Source organism: Lactuca saligna, chromosome 6 (assembly GCF_052625555.1).
Source record: "Lactuca saligna cultivar CGN05327 chromosome 6, ASM5262555v1, whole genome shotgun sequence".
Classification (NCBI taxonomy): Eukaryota; Viridiplantae; Streptophyta; class Magnoliopsida; order Asterales; family Asteraceae; genus Lactuca; species Lactuca saligna.
Window position 1 is genome coordinate 19222943 of NC_136422.1, and position 13568 is coordinate 19236510.

The 13568-nt window shown below is 33.6% G+C and overlaps 1 protein-coding gene across 1 annotated transcript; it reads left to right on the forward strand.

Annotated features, from left to right (window-relative positions):
- Positions 1-2880: 2880 nt before the first annotated feature.
- Positions 2881-8920, forward strand: BXL1 (beta-xylosidase 1). Its single transcript, XM_078959989.1, has 7 exons — positions 2881-3364; positions 5147-5425; positions 6647-6816; positions 6904-7001; positions 7085-7429; positions 7517-7930; positions 8057-8920. Exons 1-7 carry the CDS (start codon positions 2939-2941, stop codon positions 8656-8658), a joined length of 2334 nt encoding a protein of 777 aa, XP_078816115.1. The 5' UTR covers positions 2881-2938; the 3' UTR covers positions 8659-8920.
- Positions 8921-13568: the final 4648 nt, after the last annotated feature.

The following is a 13568-nucleotide window of genomic DNA, read 5'->3' on the forward strand; positions in this document are numbered from 1 at the left end:
CTGTCTCACATGAAGTTAACCCTATATATATATATATATATATATATATATATATATATATATATATATATATATATATATATATATATATATATATATATATATATTCTACTAGATTTGCTAGATATATACAATATTCTAAATATTTTATTAAAATATGTAAAAAATGTTTTTTTTTGTATTTATTTTTTATCTTTTTTGGTATTTTTTTTGAAAAATATATATTTCGAAAATAATATTGGAATTTTTCTTTTTAAAGTTTTCAGTTATTTTACATTTTAAAAATGATTTTGTTTTATCCAATAAATAAGTGGCTACTATTGCGTCTTACGGTCTCACAAAATTAGGCCGTCTCACATAAACCTAACCTTATATATATATATATATATATATATATATATATATATATATATATATATATATATATATATATATATATATATATATATATATATATATATAGGTTCATGTTCGTTTGATATCATTCTAATTTTGTGAGATTGTTAGACCAAATCTAAAAATAATTTTAAAATTCAAAATAAATGGAATAACCCAAAAATTATTTTTTTAAATATTATTTTTGGAACTTGAATTAACTAAAAAAATCCCGTTTTTTTTTAAATATGTTAAATATTCTAATAGAATATTAGACTAACATATTCTAAAAAATAATTTTAAAATGCAAAATGAATAGAAAAATCTGAAAATTCTTTTTTTTTTTAAAATATTATTTTCGGAACTTGAATAAATAAATAAATAAATAAATCCCGTTTTAATTTAAAAATACGTGAAATATTCTAATAGAATATTACATTGTATATATTTTAAAAAATAATTTTAAAATGCAAAATAAATGGAAAAATCCAAAAATTCTTTTTTTTTTTTTAAATATTATTTTCGGAACTTGAATCAACTAAAAATAAATAAAAAAAATAAAAAAATACGTCTCACGGTTTCATAAAATTAGGCTGTCTCACATGAAGTTAACCCTATATATATATATATATATATATATATATATATATATATATATGTGTGTGTGTGTGTGTGTGTGTGTTGAGGTTCATTTGAAACCATTCTAATTTTGTGAAACCGTGAGACCAAACCTAAAAATAATTTTAAAATGCAAAATAAATGGAAAAATCAAAAAATTCTTTTTTTAAATATTATTTTCGGAACTTGAATTAACTAAAAAAAAAAATTTTAAAAAATCCCGTTTTTTTTTTTGAAAAATACGTGAAATATAATCTAAATAGAATATTACACTGACATATTTTAAAAAATAATTTTAAAATGCAAAATAAATGGAAAAATCTAAAAATTCTTTTTTTAAATATTATTTTCGGAACTTGAATTAACTAAAAAAGAATTAAAAAAAATCCTATTGTTTTTGAAAAATACGTGAAATATTCTAAATAGAATATTACATTGTACATATTCTAAAAATAATTTTAAAATGTAAAATAAATGGAAAAATCAAAAAATTCTTTTTTTAAATATTATTTTCGGAACTTGAATGAACTAAAAAAATAAAAAAAACTAAAAAAAATGCATCTCACGGTCTCACAAAATTAGGTCGTCTCACATGAACCTAACCTTATATATATATATATATATATATATATATATATATATATATATATATATATATATATATATATATATATATATATATATATATATATATATATATATAGTTAGGTTCATTTGAGACCACCTATATTTTGTGAGACCGTGAGACGCATTTTTTTATTTTTTTTTTATTTTTATTATTTTTTTTAGTTAATTCATGTTCCGAAAATAATATTTAAAAAAAGAATTTTTTGATTTTTCCATTTATTTTGCATTTTAAAATTATTTTTAGAATATGTACAGTGTAATATTCTATTTAGAATATTTCACGTATTTTTCAAAAAAAATAGAATTTTTTTTTATTTTTTTTAGTTAATTCAAGTTCCGAAAATAATATTTAAAAAAGAAATTTTTAGATTTTTCCATTTATTTTGTATTTTAAAATTATTTTTTAGAATATGTCAGTGTAATATTCTATTTAGAATATTTCACGTATTTTTCAAAAAAAAAAGCGAAATTTTTTTTATTTATTTTTTATTTTTTTATATTTTTTTAGTTAATTCAAGTTCCAAAAATAATATTTAAAAAAAGAATTTTTGGATTTTTCCATTTATTTTGCATTTTAAAATTATTTTTAGATTTGGTCTGACGGTCTCAAAAAATTAGAATGGTCTTAAATGAACCTGAACATATATATATATATATATATATATATATATATATATATATATATATATATATATATATATATATATATATATATATATATATATATATATATATATATATATATATATATATTGCGCACCATGTACCAATTTATTGGTTGGTTATTTCAATCCTCACTTAAATAGTAAAATCTTATACTACATATATAGTGGTCTTTCTAATAACTGTCCGTAACTCTCTATAAATATATGAAGATAAATTATTTTCATTAACTTCCTAAAGTAAATAAGTAATCTTTTATACATAGTAGTTTTGCCCATTTTATTGCGCTTGTCATCCATAATTGACGTTTTAACCAAATGCGTGCTCTAGTCATCATCTTTCTCTCTTTCAATTTGCACCTTAAATTAATACACTTTTTCACACACATACACATTTGTATGTATGTATGGATGTATGTATGTATGTATGTATGGGCTGGGTTTGTTTTGTCTTTTGATTGAAAAGAAAACAGAATATGTAGAGTGTTAAGAGGTAAGGCAGCTAGTGGCAAACATCGTTATAAAGGGACGTGTAAATCCAATCCTAAACACAAAAACTAACCCACCATCTATACGCCACCTTCAAATATCACCCTATAAATACCCTTTCACTCTTCATTTTCTTCCTTCAAACCAAACAAAAAACTCACACAAAGATGGTCCAAATAACTCACACCAAATTCATTCTTTCACCCTCCACCTTCTTCTTCTTCTTCCTCCTCATCGGATTCCTTCTCCTCTCCACTGGAGAATCAAGAGCTCCATTTGCATGTGACCCCAGTAATCGGGTCACTAAAGGCCTCCTGTTTTGTCGGATGAACTTACCCATTGGAGTTAGGGTTAAAGATTTGTTAGGACGTTTGACTTTACAGGAGAAGGTAAGATTATTGGTAAATAATGCCGCCGGTATTCCTCGGTTGGGGATTCAGGGATATGAATGGTGGTCGGAGGCGTTGCATGGTGTCTCCGACGTGGGTCCTGGAACTAAGTTCCTTCCCGAGTTTCATGGCGCCACGCAGTTTCCTCAAGTCATCACGACTGCATCCACGTTTAACGACACTTTGTGGGAGGAAATCGGAACGGTAATTAGACTTTTTCTTGTTTTTTTATTTTTGGTATAATAATATAAAGCTAGAGAAATAAGGAGATAATGATCATTATCTTAAAGTAATTATGAGGTGATCGATTTTCGAATTATAATCAAACTAAATACCTTACTTTACAAATATATATATATTTTTTAAAGACCATATATATTGTATGCATGAGATACGAACAACCTATAATTCTATAAAACGAACAAAAAAGACATAGGTAAAACGGTAGGACCAATACGTATACACCACACCCATGTCTCAATAAAAATATGAAAAGGACCCACACAACCATATTTTGTATACTTGTTTATATAATTATATATCTTTTCTTCATATTCTATTTTATAAAGAATATTCACTTATTTGGTACTACTTATAAATTTATAAGAATTATTAATACTTCGAATACAAGCATATTAAATAATTATTACTTTTACTTGGTTTCGGTGCTCGTGCTAATGTGGTTCACTGTTCACTCACAAGATAACCAAATTCTACTGCCAAGAAAACAGAGCCTGTTTTGACAGAAAAAGAAAATCTTTTTTATTTGCATGTGACTTCAAAGAAATAACTGAGGGGCTTTTATCACATATCTAGTAAACATAGAGGGGTAAAGTGTTCTTCTTTATTTGACTGTATATATAAATGCGACAAACATTTCCTTTTTTCATTTTTACTTAGGCCCAAACATTTTCGTGAGTGGATATAACCAAAATTAGAATAACATGCATGCATTTTCCTTAACAAAACAAACAATAATCAATAAAGTGTACATTTTTCTAACCTATATATATGTAACAATGGTAGGCTATAATATGTTTTCGTGTTTTATCATACGGATATTATTGTCTTTTCATATGATATCGGATTTAACTTTGGTAAACTCCCCAGCCTAATGTCTTAAATAAGATTCATAAGTAGTTTAGACATGAGACATCTAACAAGAAAAATTGCTTTCAATGAGGCATTGATATGAAAAGCATCTTATTTTATTAGCATAATTAAGTAGATTGCGTAATGAACAACTATCAAATGATAAAATCAAAACCATAACCAATGAAAAAGAGTTGTTTTACATAGGTATACTACCCACAAAATGACCTTTTGCAAGAAGTAAACCGAGGAAACACGATTTCGTATTTGATGTTTTGAGAATACAACTTCTTATACATAATATACAAGTATTTTATGTATGGGAATATAACAAAAACAAAGATGGATAACCAGGACAGTAGCTTGTGGATGTTGGTGGTACAAGCTGTCATGTCCCTTTTCAGAACAAGTGGATTTTTTTGGCATGTTTGTAAGTTATAGCCCATACTTTTCATATACATGACCAATTGGACCATTTATTTTGGCCCCTAACCTAATTGTGGGGTCTCTTTCTACTATATTAAGTTATTACCCATCCTCCAAAATGACCCCTATTCTTTTTATTATTATATATATTTTTCAATTATTCATAATAACAAACTCTGACATAACAACCGACTAATTATACTTTCTCTACTAATCAAGTATAAGTTGTTGCATATTCGAGATTTTTATTTCGAAAATAGACACAACAACAAATTCAAAAATCTCATAGACGAAAAAACAAAAAAGAAATTGTGAATTGCCTATGTTGGGATGCAACTAAACACATAATTTCATAAATATATGTTGTAATAAATCGTTTTCTATGATTTTTAAATAAATATACTACTTATATTACATCGTTTGAGAGATTTTTCTCGGATTAATATTTCGGTAAAAAAATATACTCAGGTGGTATCAAATGAAGCAAGGGCAATGTACAATGGAGGAAAGGCGGGGTTAACGTTTTGGAGTCCAAATGTGAATATATTTCGTGATCCGAGGTGGGGTCGGGGTCAAGAAACACCAGGAGAGGATCCAGTATTGTCTGCTCGATATGCAGTTAGATATGTGAAAGGGCTTCAAGGCAATGTGGGTAATAGACTAAAAGTTGCAGCCTGTTGTAAACACTACACTGCATACGATCTTGATAATTGGAATGGAGTTGATCGTTTTCACTTCAATGCAAAGGTAATAAAAATGTCATATGGTTACTATAAATGACTAGATTTTAACGTATTAAAACGAAATAGAAGGATTTTTTTGGAACTTGGTTACAAAGAATGTTATATGGTAGCAAAAAAAACAGTGGAATTAATTAATGAACTCGTTTTCTCCAAATATAGATACCAAACGACAAGGTGCTATTTTTAAATCGTTACAAAAAATTGGGAATTTGTTACCATATATATACCATTTTAAGAAAATCACATCATTTGGCAAAATTGAGAAATTACTAAAGTAGTTACATTTGTAATAGAAAAGAGAAACCATATCAAAAAGATACATCATTTTGGCATCTAAAAGAAAAATGCATTTTTTTTAAACGGCAACATAAAAGATAGGATCAGATTGCTAAATATGCACCATGAACATGCCAAGGCAAAATTTTGGAACGTAGTTGAATAAGTGGCATATTAATTGGGTTAAACTTACATATGTGTAACAATCTTTTATTTTAGTTTTATAACTTATGCAACAATATAGTTCTTTGTGCAAATTTCATTTTGGCAAAAAATTTGCACTATTAAACACTAACTAGTTTAACAGGTGGAAATGCAATTGCATAATTAATAAATCGAAGAAAACTGGGAAAAAAAGTTATATAAATTGGTAAAACACTTTATTGTAAACCCAGAATAATTTTACTAAAATAATTTCAAATGTTTGAATAAAAACTTGCATCCGATACCAAAATTGACAAATTTGATAAACTGTTGGTAAAAGAAATCAACCATATGAATATGATAAGTTTACACTATCACGCAACTTTTTTACACTCCATCACATAAAGAAGCATATATCCTAAGAAATTTTGTATCCGTTGAAACCTTACCTTTATTTTATACAAAAAGTGGCTCACAATTGTTGAAACATATGCACCTTTTAACATCTAACCAAAAACGTAGCTTTCTTTCATACCCCATAGAAAAAGTGGCATACAAAACATCATTTTTCATGTTGCATCCAAAAAAAGGCAACTTTATGTAAACATGTATATTGAAAGTTACATATAGTTAATTAGTTGTTAACAGATCAATTATCTAAGAACCATGAAAATACAATTTTTGCTATGAAAATCTTAAAATTTATGAATAAATAACTATGTGACTAAATTTCAACCTCTTTTACGCCTTTTTTTTTAGGTCTTTTCAGTAAAAGATTAAATGGTAGAAATTCTTTCTTATGCAGGTGAGTAAACAAGATTTGGAGGATACATATAATGTGCCCTTCAAGGCTTGTGTTTTAGAAGGTAAAGTTGCTAGTGTAATGTGTTCGTATAATCAAGTTAATGGGAAGCCTACGTGTGCTGATGAGAATCTCCTCAAGAACACGATTCGCGGGACTTGGCGCCTCAACGGGTACACCTTAGACAGCTAATTTATCCAACAATGATTCATTATTTCAAGTTTCAAAATTGAATTTCAATAGTTTTCTTAAAACAACAGATACATTGTTTCGGACTGTGATTCGGTGGGAGTTATGTATACCAGTCAACACTATACCGCAACACCAGAAGATGCAGCTGCTGATAGCATCAAAGCAGGTTTGTACAAATTTTGAGTCAAATTATTTAGCAAGTTATATCATTACTTTGTGGGTCATTTTATTTGAGTTTATTTATTGTAGGTCTTGATTTGGATTGTGGCCCGTTTTTGGCCGTGTATACGGAAGGGGCGATAAAACAAGGGAAATTGAAAGAGGCTGATGTTGATGGGGCCTTGTACAATACGATGGTGGTTCAAATGCGTTTGGGCATGTTTGATGGGCCTAGGCAACCTTACGCAAACTTAGGGATACCAGACGTCTGCTTAAGGTCTAGTGACCATCTTGCGCTTGAAGCGGCCCGTCAAGGGATTGTCCTTTTAGACAATCGTGGAAAAAAACCACCATTGTCAACAGTGTTACATCGTACTGTTGCAGTTGTTGGGCCAAATTCAGATGTCACTGTCACCATGATAGGCAACTATGCGGGTATGTATTTTAAAAGTAAGATTAAATTCTTATTAAATTTTTAAATCAAATCTAACAAACATATTTGTTTATTTTGGATATTTTTAGGAATTGCTTGCGGGTATACTACGCCCTTACAAGGTATAGCTAGATATGTTAAGACAATTCATGAAGCAGGGTGCGCTGACGTGAGTTGCAAAGGAAATCACCTTATTGGAGCTGCAGAAGGAGTTGCCCGACGAGCTGATGCAACGGTATTGGTCATGGGCCTTGATCAATCTATTGAAGCCGAACAAAGAGACCGAGTCAATGTACTCTTGCCTGGATATCAACAAGAGCTAATATCTAGAGTTGCCAAAGCTTCAAGAGGCCCGGTCGTGCTTGTCCTTATGTCCGGTGGCCCTCTTGACATCACTTTCGCTAAAAATGACCCTCGGATTTTGGCTATAATTTGGGCTGGGTATCCGGGTCAATCGGGTGGAACTGCAATCGCCGATATTTTATTTGGAACAACAAATCCAGGTTAATAAAAATAAAAAGATATAAATTTTCTTAAAAGCCAATGGGTTTACACTAGTCATTGAGCCTATGTAAAATGTCCAATGGGCCTAAATAGGTTGTTAATATCTTTTTGTGGATTGTTTGCAGGAGGAAAGTTGCCTATGACATGGTACCCACAAGAGTATTTGGCTAAGGTGCCTATGACAAATATGGCAATGAGGGCCGACCCGGCCCATAACTACCCGGGTCGGACCTACCGTTTTTACAAAGGACCTGTTGTCTATCCATTCGGGCACGGCCTAAGTTACACAACTTTCCAACATTCCATAGCTCAAGCCCCAACAACGATTTCAGTCTCTATGTTACCAATCCACCTTGAAAACAACAACCGAACAACCCTAATCAATGGAGTTCGTGTATCCCACACAAAATGTTCGAACCTCCTAATGGGACTACACGTCGACGTTAAGAATACAGGAAACATAGATGGGGCCCATACTGTGATGGTGTTCTCGAGCCCACCACAAGGGAAATGGGCCACAAACAAGCAATTAGTGGGCTTCCAAAAGGTCCATGTGGTGGCTGGTGGGCTACAAAGGGTAGCACTTGACCTTCATGTCTGCAAACACATGAGTGTGGTGGACCAATTTGGGATCCGAAGGGTTCCAATGGGTGAACACACCCTACACATTGGTGATCTTACGCATTCTTTAACTATCAGCCCAACTATAGAAGAAATTAAGTATTGATGATGTTCCTTTTTCATATTAGACTTTTAACTATCAAAAGTTACATTTTTTACTGTCCTGCTATTGCCCCTCGGTTAAAACAGAAACTGTAAATGGGGTGTTTAGTAGCATATTTTAGTTTTCTTTTTTTAATTCAAAAGAAAATTATTAAGGGACTAAAACCCTATAGGTGTGAGGAGCTTAATTTGTTTGGTTTGTATATGTAACTTTCAATTAAAGAAATTTAAAGAAAGGATGTGAATAAACATATTTCTTTCATCAATTCTTGCTTTGCTATTTTGTCTCATAGTTTGTTTACATCCTTTGTTAAACTAAAGAACAAGATATATTGTTTTTGTTTCAGTCTGTGGTCATAAATAAGATGCTAAACTTTTCTTTATTGAATATTATTTTGACCCAAACATGTTTGTTGTAATTCATTAACCGTTCTTCCATCGAGAAATTATAGATTATCTTTTATTCACTAATTGATTGTTTTTTCCCTCATCGGTATCATTAAAATAAATAAATAAAGTTACGAAATGATTCGCACCTTTGTCATCATCTGTGTTGAATCTTAATTTGGAATTTCTTATTACAATTACAAGCTTACTTGTTGGCATATTATCAATATTCCCTTCATGCAAATTCAAATATTCATCAATAAACAAATCCCTATCAAAGTCACAACGTTCATTTGGAGGGTTGCCCAAGGTAGAATCCCTTCCGCTTTGGCTTTGGCTAGTAGAGGTGTCAATATTGAGTCTTCATAATGTGGATCATGTATAAACACTTTGGAATGTGTCAGTCACATTCTTATTCGATGCCCTTTTGCCACGATGGTGAGGTCCAAAATCTTAAGATGGTGTAATATTCAAGATTTTGATGCACAACATGTGGGAGATATCATTGTGTAACATCCCCGAATCGCAAGAGTAGAGTTGAAGGGCTAAAAGTGTAAGTTTTAGATGATGACTCGGCGAGTCCATGGTTGACTCGGCGAGTCAGGTCGCGGTCATGGTCGCGTGTCAAGTGGCCTACTCGACGAGTCCCTAGGATGGACTCGGCGAGTAGGTGCTGTATGGAGAAAACCCTAATTTCCGAGGTTGAGCCCTATATAAAGAGCATTATACCCCTCCACAGCCTCCCTTATTCCCCCCTTGAGTTCCAGAAACCCTAAATGCGTGAAGAGATCATTTGTGGAGCAAATTAGAGCTTGGAGAGGTGTTGTTTGAAGAGATCTTGAAGGAGAAGTGGCTTGGATCAAAGGGCTTTGCTTGGATTCGAGTTTGGCTGCTATTGAGGCATCTTTTGAAGGTAATATCTTCGTCCTTAGGCTGTGCATTCCTAGTTTAATCATTTTGGGGTTTGTGGGGAGTATGTCTTGGAATGTTTTGGAGTTTGGAGGATAGATCTGAGGTTGCTACCTCATATCTGGAATATTGAGGGCCTAGAGTGCATTAAAGTTCCTATGTTTGTGTGCTTAGTGAAGTCACCATGTCCCAAACCTTGGTTTTAAGGTGAATATGGCTTAAATCTCGTTAGATTCACGTAAAGTTTGCCACTTTACGTGATGGATGGATTGTAGGAGGTTGGATCTATGTTTTGGATCAATTGCATGGCCTGAAATGCTTCTATATGGATTCAGATAGGTGGTACTCGACGAGTCACATGGGTGGACTCGACGAGTTGCTTGAAGATGGCCTGGGACTCGACGAGTTGGAAGAACAACTCAGCGAGTAGGTTGAAGATGGCCTTGGACTCGACGAGTCCATTTGGACTCGGCGAGTCTTGTCGAGGGAGTCCCAATATTTCTGGTTGAGTCGATGAATCGGTGAGTCAAGGGATGACTCGGTGAGTTGGGTGCGAGTGGACTCAGAGTTGTTGGACTCGGCGAGTCTTGGGGTAACTCGGCGAGTTGGGCCGCTAATTGAGAGAAGTTCTGAGCATAAGGACTCGACGAGTCATTGGGATAACTCGGCGAGTAGGGTCAGTCAGGGGTTGACTTTGACTCGTCCAAGGTTGACCAGTTGTCTTCCAGGGGTATTTTGGTAATTAAGGGTACTTATTGAGTTGTATGTTTTGATGTTTAGTGGAGGAGTTCGTGCCAGAGTTCGGAGCAGCAGGATCTTATCTTTTCAGCCGGCAGTTTCGAGGTGAGTTATCCTCACTATATCAACAGGGTCTAAGGCACCAAGGCCGGTGTCACACCCCCAAACCAGAATGGCGGAAACATTCGAGGGTGGATGACTTCACGTAGTATCACAACGATTGAATATTGTAAAGAAAGTAACACAACCATCATATATATAACAATGAAAACGTGTATTGTTGCGTTATACATGTTATCAAAAGAATATTACAATATGATGAATAAATGTTTAATGATAAAATCATCCTTTGTATTCCTTCTTCCAAAAGCTGGTAGTTTACCTGTATCACTGATTCCCTGAGAAATACAAGTGGTTTTGAAAAGTGTCAACAATTAAGTTGGTGAGTTCATGAGTGCTCCGAGTTGAAAAGTATATTCCTTTTGGTAGTAAATTGGTAAACGAGGTTTTTAGAAAATCCAATATTTTCTTGTAAAATGAAAAAGGTTCCAAAGCTGGAAATGTATTAGTAACTTTTATAAACAACAATGACAATAATTTTGTATGAAATTATAATGTAAGAAAACTGCGATGCACATATGAATCTCGTAAATCAATCTTGTTTTATACTTTTTATGTGAGTTTTATAACCATACTATTGACACTGACGGCCTGTAACAACATTCTTCAAGTGTTGCAGTGTTATGACATTTGTCACCCCAGACCTGCCGGTCTAACTATAGCTAGTAGTTTAGGTGCGGGATTGTCAATCCCGTATAGATCTATACACAAGTATCACGCTCTCCCTCCAGGAGATTATGGTATATAATACAGGACTTGAAATGCATACAAAAATGTACGTTGAAGTTTAAGTATCTCACATTACCTAGTATAAGTAGATTTACAATGAAATGACCTTACTCCTTTTGATAGTGTTTCGTTTTTCAAATTGTATAAAAATGTAGGATTGACTTGCTAACTATACCCATTATAGTTTTTCAGATAGTATGTTCCATTTCGTAGACATAATTTAGTGATATAATCGCTCTTGTATACATAAGATGTTTGTGTCGATATTCGAAGTTAGAAATTGCATTTATGTTTAGAAAACGATACTTTTAACATGTAATGTACTTGTATTCCCCCCCCCTAAAACATGAAAAAGAATTGAAAAGTAGGGGTATGAACTCACTCGTTAAGTTCGAAGAGAGGGGCTAGAGTTGAGCAGAGTTTCGATCGCGGATAGTTGCGTCGTCGGGCTCTTCGGGGATCTCTGCAACGTAAATCTTTCGTCGGGGGCTCGAGTGCGGAAACCAAGGCAATAAAATGGTCTCTGGAACAGGGAGAAATGCTGAGAAATTGTGAAGGTGTGCCAAAACTCGAAGCTTATGCCTTCCATTTATAGGGCTGGAACACCCCGTACGCGGCGCGTACTTCCGGAGTACGCGGGGCGTAATGTGGCGTCATGGCTTACGACTCGGGTCTAGCCGGTGTAGCTTGGGCGGGCCGATGGGACTACTGGGTCTAGCCAGCGTAGCTTGGGCGGGTTGATGAGACCCGACTCTGGGTCTAGTACGCGGGGCGTACTCCCAGAGTACGCGGGGCGTAATCCCTGCTTCCGACTTCTAAATTCCGTAACTTTCGCGTACGAGCTCCGTTTTTCGCGTTCTTTATATCCACGCGTAGGTGAGATTATGCTCTACAACTTTCATTTAGACTCCGTCGGCTAGTTTTGACTTTATTTTTAATGATATAATTTTAATAGGCCGGGCCTCCTAAAGTTCGTTAAAATTTCATAGGTTCTTTATTCGACGTCGGTTTTCGTTTGTCTTTTGATTGTTTTATTACCACCGAGGAGATCTTCAACTTCCGTTTAGGTGGCGATGGCTAAATAACACTCGATCTTCAATCCGAGTTTTTAGCCTTCTACTACTGTTACGAAACTTTGAAAATTCGTAACTTCTTTATACGAGGTCCAATTTGGGCGATCTTTTTATGCACGCTCATCTTTCAACGAGATCTACGACTTTTGTTTAGATACTTTAAGGCTAAAATGTATTTTATTGAGATTCCACTTTTTACGTCCAATTACGTTTTAACGTCGTGTCTAATATTCGATGCATCCCAACTTAGATACCTGAACACTTTATTTTCGAGGTTAATTTCGTTGTTTTTAGCTTTCGAATGTTTACAGTGCTTTTGGGAAAAATAGGGTTGTCACATCATCCCCCTGTTACGGGAATTTCGTCCCGAAATTTAATCTAAGATATATATTACAAATTTAGAAAAAGATGCGGGTACTTTTGTTTCATTTGATCCTCTCGTTCCCAGGTGTATTCAGGTCCTCGCTTGGCGTTCCAGCGGACCTTCACGATAGGTATGCGGCTTTGTTTAGTCCTTTTGACTTCCCGATCCATGATCTCTACCGGTTCCTCTACAAATTGGAGGTTTTCGTTTATTGCGATTTCGTCTAGAGGGACGACAAGGGTCTCGTCGGATAAGCATTTCTTCAGGTTTGATACATGAAAGGTAGGGTGTACATTGTGGAGTTCCTGAGGTAGTCTAAGTTTGTAAGCCACTGGACCGATCCTCGCAAGGATCTCGAATGGTCCGATGTATCTGGGGTTCAGTTTCCCACGTTTTCCGAAGCGTATCAATCCTTTCCAAGGCGAGACTTTTAGTAGGACACGGTCTCCAACTTGGAATTCCAAGGGTTTTCGTCTCTTATCTGCATAACTCTTTTGTCTATCCCTTGATGCCTTTAGACGTTCTCGGATTTGAACAATCTTCTCCGTAGTTTCCCGTATGATTTCTGGCCCAGTAAGTGTGTTGTCAGTTGCT

Coding starts and splice junctions, on each gene's coding strand:
- BXL1 (XM_078959989.1), top strand. CDS start 2,939: ATGGTCCAAATAACTCACACCAAATTCATTCTTTCACCCTCCACCTTC. Junction 7,002..7,084: donor TGCTGATAGCATCAAAGCAG/GTTTGTACAAAT, acceptor TATTTATTGTAG/GTCTTGATTTGGATTGTGGC. Junction 7,931..8,056: donor ATTTGGAACAACAAATCCAG/GTTAATAAAAAT, acceptor GATTGTTTGCAG/GAGGAAAGTTGCCTATGACA.